The sequence below is a fragment of the Homalodisca vitripennis genome, chromosome 1 (genome assembly GCF_021130785.1).
Source record: "Homalodisca vitripennis isolate AUS2020 chromosome 1, UT_GWSS_2.1, whole genome shotgun sequence".
In the NCBI taxonomy this organism is placed as follows: Eukaryota; Metazoa; Arthropoda; class Insecta; order Hemiptera; family Cicadellidae; genus Homalodisca; species Homalodisca vitripennis.
The window spans coordinates 70,915,526-70,928,075 of record NC_060207.1 but is presented as its reverse complement, the minus strand read 5'-3'; the positions used below and the strand labels follow the sequence as shown (position 1 = coordinate 70,928,075).

Here is a 12,550-nt window from a genome sequence, read left to right as displayed (position 1 = left end):
TTAATGAGATAAATTAATGAAAATTTAGGTGATTGCTCATATTTTTTATTGTACATTTGTATAAAGTGATGAAATAAGTGTTTACTATTCTTTATTAATGTAAAAAGGTTTCACAAAACTTTTTAGAGGATATTTTAAACATAACGTATTGCATAATACATTTTCCCATTATTATAAATACATTAAAAAAAACATACATTTTTTTGTAATTATTTAGTACATTTCATTCTGAATAAAAAGAATTTTCAAACTAGAAAACTGGTAAAATAATAAGTTTTATTTTACAAAGCTCTGCAAAATGGACAAAAATGCGCAGGTATTTTTATCAGATACATTGCAGTAAATCATCAGGATTTTTGGGATATATTTTTATAGAGGCTGGGATCGAAAGGGTTAAATAATAAACATGTTTCATAACACACATTTTACTTGGGGAGTCTTTAACATCAAATACATCTAACATTACAAAGATGGAAAGACTGCACTTTTCATTGACACAAAATGTTCTAATTTTGATGTTCTTTACAATGAAATTGTAATTGATATGGGGATTATAAAAAGTCCTTGGTGTGCCACCTCAAAAAACAGATACATATATGAATACATAGATCATATGTGTACACAGTATACATGAACAAATTCCATACATAGTGACAGGGGTTCCTCAGAATTAAATTAAAAAAAACAAAAATTAAACAAGTCATATCCATTAATTTGGTGAAGCGAATTAAAAGAAGTAAATACTATGGAGTAACAGCATTGTATTGAAATGAAGTGAATAAACAACTGCTATCATGAGCTGTTCGGAACAGATGGTAGTTGTTACTTCCTTTCCGCCTACTACACCATAGTAATTATTCTACTTTTGAGGATTCCTAACTTTCTTCCCAAGTAACACGATAAGATAAGCAAGTAAGGCTCAATTACCCGATGAGAAGAACCGCTCAAATCACCTTTTGATGATTCTATCCAGTAATGAAGTTGTAGGACCTGTTAGTACTCTGAAAAAGAGCTAAGTGAATAGAACACCATTTGAATGTCTTTTTACAGAACACCAAGTCATTAAAACTCATTAAGTAGTGAAAAATTCTAAGTGTAATATCTTCCAAAACAAATTTTGGAATGCATCATCTTCAACCACTTCAACTTGAAATCCAGGATTAGGCACAGTGTGTAAAACTTTCCATTGTTTATATCAAATATTTTTTTGACATCACTTTCAGGCAGAAACTTGGCTGTTTAACACTCCAGTGGGCGCGTGGTTTGCCGTCCCGCGAGTGGGCGCGCGGAGGACAGGTGTTACTTTGTTATGTGACTTTACCCTATGAAATGTATATTTAGCGATCATGTTTTTTTTTGTTGTTTTGGGTTGAGAAGAAATATATGAATCACATTTTCTATAAAAAAGTGTATTCTACAAAACAATATAAGTAGGAAATATACAATTATGGTAAATCAAACAAAAACATGAATAAGTGTAGTAGGTTATGCTATAAACGTTACAAAAATGCCTATAAGTATATAAGTTTTATGTTTTTAGAAAAAAAATTCAAGGTTGTTAATACTTTCTAGTTTTAAAATACAAATTGTTTTCATAGTATAAACAAAAAAAGGTTCATCTTAGTACAGCATAAAAAACGCAAACAGAATGTTGAAACTTTGGAAAAAATAGCTTATTCAATGCACCTTTCACAAACCTGTCTCATATGGTCAGCACACACCCACCCAAGACATTTGACACACTTTTTCCTTGAGGTCTTATTCCTGGCTCGGCCGCAGAGGTAGCATCTTCCTTTCCCAGCGACTCCTCGGGCTGCTGGTTGAGGTGGAAGTTCTCTGTCCAGTTTCAGCAGGATCCTTCCTCTTGTTTTTATTTCCTGTGGTATCATCTCCAAACTGATGCGATGTTCAATTTGTGGCCTAATTAGGTTGAAGGCCATTTCTTTCAAAAAATCACAACGGCTCACATGGTCAAGTTTTTTATTTGTTTTATATATGTATTACAAGAGCATTCACTCCTCCTACATTCAGGATATGAAAGAAGAGTGTTAATGGCCATCTTCGTGAGTTCCTCGAAGTGTCGTATTGACGACACATTTTGTCTAGAATGTCCACGCCGTACTTTGTTTCGTTGTAGGATGTAATGATCATGGGTTTTCGCTCATCACCTGTATTTGGATCGATTGCCATGTTTCCATGCATAGTTGATATTGCTAACACAGCCTTCTTCTTCTTCGGCACGTACGATACTAATGTACAGTTTTTTTGAAAGCCAAACAAACTGCTTTTTACTTCTCTTGAGTTTTCAGGTAAAAAGTTTGGGGGAACTTCAGCTTTGTTCTTTCTCAGAGTAGCAATCATTGTTATTTTTTCTTCTTCCCGTAGCTTTATTGCCAAGGGTACAGATGCAAACCAATTGTCACAGGTAATATTTCTATTGGTTCCTGAAATAGGCTGCACCAATCTCAAAACTAAGTCAGATGTCTTGCTGCTTATTCTAAAAGGGCCTACTGGTTGCTTCCGTACATACACTTCAAGATTTGTAGTATAGAAGTTTGTTGTAGAAACCATAGCAAAGATTTTTATCCCGTATTTAGCAGGTTCACTAGGCATGTAAACCCGAAAGGTACAGTTTCCTCTGAATCCAACTAGCTGTTCGTCAATGGTAAGGTAGTCAGTTGGTTTGTATGCATTCTTGCAATTGAACACGAACATCTCAAATACTTCACGAAAAGCAGCAAGGTTGTCAACAGATTTTCTTTCATCTCTGTTGTGGACGTTATCAAATCTCAGACAACGTAAAAGAAATCGAAACCTCTTGGCGCTCATGGTTAGATAAACAGCCTCTACTCCCGTTCCTTGTGAATTATCCCACAGTTCAAATACGTTTCTTCTGCCAGTCTTCAAAACCCCAGCAAGGTATATTATACCAATGAACGCACGAATTTCTCGGTAATCAGTGGGCCTAGCATCCCTTTCTCTGTCAAACTGAGGTTGAATTTTCATTATGTAAATGTTGGTGTAAATCAACAATTTTTTTCATTATTTCATCATCAATAAGACACTGTAAGGCAGCTTCTGGAGTTATAGCATTTTTCGCTGACCCTTGAGGTCCTGGCCGATGAAAAACTGGTATAATGTTATACCTTGATGTACGAGAAGTCTGAGCAACTTGAGGTTCTACGTACCATCTTGATGTCCGATCTCTCCCCAAATAAAACTCTGGGTTCACGAAAGGTCCAGGAGGGACTGCTTCTTCAATCACTTCCATTTCCTCGGCTTCGTCGGGAACATCATCCGGGTTATCTTCTACATTGATTACATCATCTCTATTCTCTGTGTGGTATTCAACGTGGTCTTCTTCTCCTTTATCTTCGTCCTCTATACCTAGAACACTCTCGGTATCCTCAGTCTCATCTAGCCAACGGCGTAACTGTTCACGGTCACTTTCACTGGCCATTATTGTTTCAACAAAACGAGATTAAAAATAAAATACCACACCAATATGCCAAAAAAATGTAACGTCACTGGGCGCGCGGAGGACAACTGTCCTCCACTACTGTACCGTGCAAATAAACACGTGGTCACAGCGACAACTAGCGAGCATAGACGCTGACAATGCACTGGCGGGTGGAGCGTGAGTGGGGGGAAAGGTATGTGGTCGCTCAAGGTCACGAGTGTTGCCAACCCTTGTAGTCACGCAAAACAAAATCACTGGAGGACACCTGTACTCCGCACGCCCACTGGAGTGTTAAAAATGTAATTCTTCCTCAAACCATAAAAATAGTTTATTATTGATATGGCAATGCTCACAATACATCTTGTGTTTAAAAGATGAACATCCAACTACGCGATGCTAAGTGATCCAAAATGAAGTCAGACCTACACCAAACTCTAGAAATATGAAGCAATTATTTCAGCAATTTAGTTGTTGCTAAGTTTTATTCACATGAACATACATAAAATAGCATGGACTCTGATAAACATGAAGCAAGTACTATCTTTTAGTACCATTTTAATTTGTATTCACCTGAAATGAAGTAATTGATTAAAAATTAACATAATGAAGCAAATACCACTTTTAATTCACTTTACCCATTGAACTGCTCAGTAGCATTTACATGACAATACTCAAAACACAAATTCCTCACCTCTATTGCTACTTGGAATTGCTCATGTTCTTTCTTCAACTGTTCAGCTTCCTGTAGACAACTAGGTACAGTGAAACTGGCCATGAGCATGGCTTCTCCATTACGAATCCAACTGACCACCTGAAAACATGTATAATATTCTTAGCAAGAAACAAAGACACAGAATATTGTAAGACAATTATAACAGACAGATCATCTCAGCTCTTATAATACTTCGGGATTGTTGTAATTATTGTTTTTTCCGCTGGATTTTTGTACTCAGAATAATTTTGAACTGATATTAGTTTTTATTCTATTTCACAAAAGATTTTTTTATATAAGTAATATAATTGTAAGTTTAATTTTTTCTTGACGTTTAATTCATATTGTTTATTTTGTTTACTTCATCAAGTATGGTGTTGCAAAATACTTCAGACAATATGGTTGTGACAGTTTCTTTCCCTTGCCTGTTCATAAATGTATTAATTTTATGATAATTATATAGTTAATTGTATATGTTTTATTAGATTTAATGTATGATAAACTACATGTTTATTATACCATGAGTGTGTTTCTTGGCAGTAAAATTATTGTTGATTAAGATAAAGAAATTGAAAGAACTTAATATGGAGAAATTCTTAACTGGCATTTGCAATTAATTAATAATGTAAGTTAATTTCTATCAATGCCACCTATGTAATAACAATAAAGCTCAGTGAAGTTTGGGGCTGTCATTTCTTATAGAGTGGTCTATTTTCAATTCAGTAAGTGTATTTCATTGCCTAACCAATTAAAACTATCTTCATTAGTGTAGCTATTTGTAGTTAGTAAGAGTGCCAGAAACAGATTTCACACATTTAAAATAACTAAAAAGTATAAGGAGGTGCAACTTGCTTTCAATTACCCTGTATGTAGTTGCATACATTTCACAGAGTTGTCCAAGGACAAATGACTAAATTGCTAAAAAAGTATTGTATTTTATGTACTACATTCACCTATAAATGTTTATAATTTGATTCTAGAATACTGCAACAAACATATAAAGTAAAGCTAAATTATATTCCAAAATGTTGACATTAGAAAAGTACACGCTATTTAAACAACTCTTCTGAGCAAACCTGCCTTTTATATGAAGAATCTCAAAGTAGAAAGCATCAACATCAATTGAGAGCACCAAATATTTGTGCACATGTTTCACAATTTATTTATTATCTGTTTGATCTGTCCATCCAATGAGAGTATTAATGGACATCACATGAATTTGAATGCTCTGAGGAAGAAGACTGAACATCATACTTCGGTGTGACTGACCTGGTTAGCGTCTGCGCGGAATTGACAGAGCTGTACACACTGCTCAAGCTTGACTCTCTTCATCTCTGCCAGATCCTCGAGGTCCATCTCTCGCTCGTGTAGGAACTCCACCAATACCTGGACCCGGGTCTGGGCACTGTACTGGCTGTCAGCCATCAGCGACACTCCTGACGTCTCAAACACCTGCCACAACATATCATGAAGAGTGACAGTCCCTAAGCTGTAATTTATTTGGAATTTCCACAACAATTTGAATTTTTTTAATATGCTTGTTCTGTATACTCCATGTATAATTTTCTGAAGACTATTAACCTCGACACTCATTTAATTTACCAAGACAGACTTAACTACTTGGGGTTGGAAAACTATTATAGGTCAACTGCAGTATTTTCCAAGAACAATCTTGAACGGCAATCGGTTAACAAGATGTTAATTTCTGTCTGATAGTGGACAGCTGTGTTTTTCTGGAACTGACCGATGTCGACAATAGGTCAATAAAACATTATTATTATCTTTTCATTATTAAAATTTGAATTATTTTATAATAAAAATACTGCAAAATAAATCAGTAAAACTTGGGGACAATGGGTATGATTCAATGACTATACGAATAGTGATTTTATCTTGCAATTCCTTGAATTCTCTGCAGTTTACAGAGAAAGGAGCAAAGCTACTTAATATCACTGCCTCTAATATTTTATTATTTTATGGGAACATGTTATAAAATACTTGAAGATGGAGCTTATATTGGCTACAGTTAACTTATTACATTTAAACAAATATACTGTAGAATAATACTTTTTGTGATCTGTCTGACGAAGACAGCCTTGCTATCGAAAGGCCTCACAAAAATAAAAGTATTAAATATTGGTTTTATGTGTTTAAATGTAATAAGTATAAAATACTTGTTGATTAAACCTAATTATCTTAACTTAATTATAATAATAATCAAAAACCTAGGTTTATTTTTGTATCTCATATATATATATATATATATATAATATATATATATATATATATATATATATATATATATATACTAAAAGTAATCAAGTAAGAATAGAAGGTTACTGACATCTTGTCTCTCAGCTGTTTGAAATAAAATATTATTACACAATTGGCATTTTGACCCAGGGTCTTTAGAGCAAAAAGTACTTATTCATTGATTATTTGAAATAAGAAATTGAAGAATTCAAGTACGCAAACATTATGACAAGCAAACCTAAAAGTGTTTAAAGAAACGTTTCAGAAGCTTTATTTTATTTCATCATATCTCTAGTAACACTACAGATTGGTTCTCAGTTGGCAGGGCTCTCATTGGTAGCAACTATAAACCCTCGTAACGAACCTGAGCTTCATGATACATTGAATTCATATCACTATACTCATAATTTCATAATTCTTAACAAGAACCAAAGTTACTTCCAAAATAACTCTTGTATGCAGAAAAAACTTGTTTTAGAAATATTTGTGAAGTGCAGTCACCTGAGCCAGTTCATGTCCCTGCTGGAGCACCTGGAATGTTGTGTTCTGCATGTGCGTAACACTCTCATTGTGAAGCCTCAGCAACGTCTCCGCCTCCTGCATGTCGTTGCTCAGTTCGCTGTGCTCCAGCTCCCCAGACCAAAGCTCCAGGCGCGAGGACACCTACATGAACAACAAACTGTACTGAGCAAGTATGCTCTATATATGTTCTACTCCTGGATGTGCTGGATATTCTACACTATTTATGGGTTACAAGCATATTACCTTCAGGAACCATTTCCTGGATTTTACTTGTTTAGTCACATTCATGATAAACATCAACAGAATTAGTGTATAGCGACAATCAAAATTATATTACTATTTGGAATCCTTTCATTTAACAATAAAATCTTTTGAAGAAATGGATGAAGGGGATATACAGAAAGAAAGCAGTTATATTACTCATAATAATATGAATAATATTACTCATAGATGTCCAGTATGTGTTCACTATATTTAGCCATCGCTGATCAACTATGTACCATGAAGAGATGGAGAGAGCAGAACTGGTTTGTTCATGGTTACATAAGCATGAAGCAAACCATCAGGTCTTATACAACAATGAAAAACACATAATTTCTATAAACTCTCAGTGTTTAAATGTCAACTTTCACAAAATAATAATACAATAGTTAAAATTTATATTTTTCACTAAAAACTAAGTAACGTTTTACTAAAAGTATCAAAAAGAAGAGTGAAAAGAAGCATTTGTCTTAGTTTTATGCTGTAAGTTTTTCTATAAATCTTTCAATCATTTCCCTACAGGACTTGAGAAAGTGGAAAGAAGGTCAATTGTACTAAAATCAGAAAATTTAATAAAAAGTTACAAATTAAATCCTTTTTTTGACAATGTATCTTAACACGAATAAAGAAACTAAAAAACTTATAGTTATCTATAAATAGATATTTAATAATAACAATGCTAAAAATTAGTTAAAAAGTGTGGCTCAATTGTTCAAACAAACCAATACAAGCAATAATTGTATTGAGATTAATCACATTAATAAAAATATCCTATATTTCTTCACTTTTTAAAGGAAAGTATCATAGGTGATATTACAATTTGATTTTACTGATTGTTTTAAAAACATTCAGAAAGTGTTTATAACATTTATTAATACTGTTAAAGCTTTTAGCTGTTCTCTCTTATTTTACAATCTGTTCTTTCAATTTTCCTTAAAGTTACAAAATACATTGATCAGAAAATGTGAAATCAAGTACGATATAACTTAAATCAAGTACGATATAACTTAAATCAAGTACGATATAACTTAAAAACGTTTATCCAATACAAAAATCTTGCTGATTTCAGAAAGGACAGTTCAATACATATTTTCTATTTCAACAACTAAAATCAAACTATTGAATTAGCATCTGATTAAACAGTATAGTTTAGAACAATTCCTACAGAACCAGACCTATAACAATACATAATACCAAGCCCATTGGCACAGGATATGAGAAACACGTGCGAATACTCAAGTATGAAGTATTACCGCGAACCGGTTTGTAGATGCGAACCAGTTTGAGTGAGTGAGGGAACCGGCGTGGAATGGTGCTGGTTCATTAACTCTCTAAGGACAAATTTATCAGCTGACTGATTAATTACACTGTGAATGGGCAACAAACAGCCTGATGAATGCCTGCAGGCTGAAGAACATTTGAGTATTTCTAAACATCACCCAAAGGAAAAGTCACAAAGGTTTAAACAAATTCAACAATATATATTGTTTATTTATAACATGGACAGTCAAAATAAATGATTATGAATGAGAAAAACTGGTAGATCAGATAAATAATATTCTAATAAGCATCCACACTTAACTGATACATTTCAATAACCTAATATCACAAACAAATGATAATATAGTTTAAACAAAATGAAATCCTAACAATTTCTTTAAATGAAGGTGATTATCCTTTTTAGTATTATTTTATGGAATTATTGATATCCTAATTACCGATTATCATAAACCATAAATATTGGATTCAATGTTCATAATAAACTTTTATATTGCATGAAGTTTGTGTTTGAATAACTTTGATAAAGCTTTGTGTTGAATATTTTAAACTGTGATGACTCCAACTAAAAGACTAACATTCATTAATACTGAAAGATGAATCTGAGTTGAAACTAATAAAATAATGCTTAATTGCTTGTACACTATAGTTAGGAAATATTGTTTTCTAGTAAGTAGTTGAGGAATGGAATATTATTATTATGGAATGAATTCAAAATTCAGCTGACAATCATGAGGATAGTTTGAAATAAAATTGGAAAAATATACATAATTTGGATTTTGGAATAAACTATGTTTATTTCCCAACACGTTTCTGCTACAAATTATGCTCCAATGGTGCTGAAAAATTTCCTTCCCTCCCAAATCAACTAGTACTGGTAAAACTTAAGTTTCCACAATTTTATTGTTTAAACAAAATCACTTTTCAGTCATCCTTTCCCCAGTCATAGGACAGTTAGAGGACTGGTTGTTATCTGATAGAATTGTGCCTTTTTCAACTATGTGGTAAGAACTCCAGATAAATGATGTATCTTTTATTATAAAAAATATTTTGGTACACCAGCATATTGTTTTAATTGCAACTCAATCTCAGTAAGTAATAATGTGTCTAAACACACCTGTAATACTTTTTTTAGTACTTAAAATGATTATTGTTTGACACTCCCATATATAATCCCCATAACCTACTTACTCAGCTGGAGAAACAGACTTCGCTTTTTTGTTGTATACTATTCTTTAGGAATTTCTTTACATTAACTTTATTTGATTTCAGAACATAAGTAATGAATGCATGTTTCACCAAAATATCATGGCAGCCCTTTGATTAAATAATTGCACTGAACAAGCTGAAAACTGTTTTTACAACATAGAATCATGGAACTACCACAACTATATAGAATGATAACACCTCTGGGTTAAATTAATTTAATCTGAAAATGGGTGTATACTATAGACAAATAAACATACATACCAGTGACACATTCTTTCAGACTTTGTATAGACTTGTCAAACCATTTTCATATTTATCAGGTACATTATGTTAAACTTTCAAGCAGATTATTATCATCATACAAGCCATATAAAAAGCCAAAAATCCTAGAAACTTAAGTATGTGTGTGTTTTATATATATATATATATATATATATATATATATATATATCTATATATATATATAAATCCTTATTTCCTTATTCGAATAATAATAATAAGTTTACTCATTCAAAGATGGGTCTGATATGTGTGAAACTACCCAGACGCCAGTCGCATTCACTATTTGCTAATACATAAGAATGATGACAATATTGTCAACTTTTAGCCTCATATTTTAGTTACTTAACCTAATGTGCTAATCTAATATTAATTAAGACAAACCTCTAGAGCATCTCTCTCAAAGAGCCTCAGCCTGAGACAGAGGTCTAGTCGCAACTTCCTTGTGGCCCACAACTCCTCCAGTTCTTCCCGTTGCTTGTTAAGGCGGTCCAGAGCAGACTCCACAGCAGCCACAGAACCTGTCGAGTCCATCTCCTTGGTCAGACCAACACTCCTGAAGACAAAACATTCACAAGTTACATGAAGGTCATACTGTAAGTTCATTTGAAGTTTTCTAATGGCCCAAAACCCCTCCAATCATTCTCACAGCCTTCAGAAACTGTGTAGAGCTGATTCCAAAACTTACAAAGAACTATTTAAATAAATGCATATCCTTCACTAGAAAAAACTCCTGTGGAAATCAAATGTTCAGAGAACAGGTCAATGTGAAATTTTGCATATCTTCCAGTGTTTTTATTGCTTGTTGAGGTGGTCAACAGACATTATGAAATCTATTACAGCAGAATTAATTTAAGATAAACAAAGGATTATTTCAAAGTTAACTAAATACCTAATTAATTACTTACATATTCCACTTCCATCGCCTACGGCCTGAGTTTACTGGACGAACCTTAATCCTGCCATCTCTGTAGCGCTTGTGCATCTTGTTTTGATTCACTTCACTTAATACTGTTCAAGTACTCTGATTGCTTTATTGCAAAACTATCAAAACCTTCATTTCTGATTCACAACCCACAAAACAATAGAACAGATTAGGCTAGTGCAAAATACATAAAGTCAACTACTATTAGTATAGACTTAGAGATTCTAAATCAAAAACTTATGGCACTTAAACATTTTACAAATATAGCTGATGAGAATAAGAAACTGGTGATCTGTCCCCACTGATTAACGAATGGAATAGACAAAGAGCATTTTTGCTTGTACATAAAGTAGAAGAAAAACCTCACATTAATTTAATTTCCTTTGTTTAGTTTAATCATATAGAAACGTAATACTTTAGAAGGTCACAAAGCAATAGCTTCACTGATATAGTTGAAGCTACATTAAAGAATGGGCTACATAGCATAAAAGGTAACTTGCTCACTTTGTCCAAACATAGGGAAATAGAAGACTAGTATCAGTATCAAAAGAGCGGTGAAATATTCAGAGTAATATAGCTGGCGGCTCTTTGAACGAGGTATCATCCGCTGCAATGAAGACAAAAGCAGTTACCAAGTTCTGCATCGAGGTTTGCTCTGCCATTTCATCTGGACCAACAATTGGTTTGTTATGAATTTTTGAAGAGAATATTTCTCATTATCTTACTGATGTAGATAAATTATATTATTTGACATAGTTACGTGTTATATAATATTGTTGTATATTTCTAAACCTTTTGATACCCTCGCATTTTGACTTCTACTGAAACTAACTGGCTGTGGACCAATTACTTTGTTATGAGAAATTCCTCTATTGATTTCACTACAACCCAGACTTTCTATTATTGTACTATATTATTTTTTCTCACTATGGGGACCAAAGAGGTTGACTTATTAAGAACATTTTTCATAAAAGTCTATCAATGTTTATTGAAATTAAATCAGGCAATAATCTTGTATACATAATTGATAGCATTTAGAAGTTGTTTTCCAAGGATTTGGTTTCACACGTTATAATTATGTGACTTTGATATTCATCTAATTTATATTTTTACAAGTATGGATAAGAAAGATCTGCTTTTCAAGGTATTGATAGTTTGATGTAATGCAGAATCTGTGTTTGGTTGAGTTTTATTTTTTTTATTAAAACCCTATAAGATGAACACAGAAAAAAATGTACTTTATAAATTTTTGGGCAATTTTGTAATCAAGTCCGAATAAAAATGCCTTAGATAAAAAAATATTAAATGTTTACAATAAGTACATCACTTGTAGCTTCAGGGAGTAACATTTTTGGGATTTACAGCAAGGAAAAACTTGTTTAATAAATAAATTGTGTATGTTATAAAATGAAATATTACTTACAGAAATTTTATTTGGTTTAAATAAAAAAACATATCTGTATCTTCAATACTTTTTTTGGTCAAATATTACTTTAAATGCCTAAAACTCCTTATGGATTGATAAAACATGTTTGTCTTTTTTCCTGGCTTCGAGGGCTGTGACAAAATAATATTTTGAAACAATAAGTAATGTTAAGTAATGCCAACTGAACAACGATTGCACCATTTTATAAATAGCAACATTTGCAAA

The 12,550-nt window shown here is 32.7% G+C and overlaps 1 protein-coding gene across 9 annotated transcripts in view; it reads right to left on the bottom strand.

Annotated features, from left to right (window-relative positions):
• LOC124364121 (triple functional domain protein) overlaps positions 1-12,550 on the bottom strand; it is a 717,390-nt gene that overhangs the window by 173,867 nt on the left and 530,973 nt on the right. For all 9 annotated transcript variants that reach the window (XM_046819384.1, XM_046819393.1, XM_046819400.1 and 6 more), the window contains 4 exons: positions 10,359-10,530; positions 6,927-7,088; positions 5,442-5,624; positions 4,152-4,271 (listed from right to left, as the gene is read on the bottom strand). In XM_046819384.1, the coding sequence (XP_046675340.1) occupies positions 4,152-4,271; positions 5,442-5,624; positions 6,927-7,088; positions 10,359-10,530 (637 nt within the window). The remainder of the gene's footprint in view (positions 1-4,151; positions 4,272-5,441; positions 5,625-6,926; positions 7,089-10,358; positions 10,531-12,550) is intronic.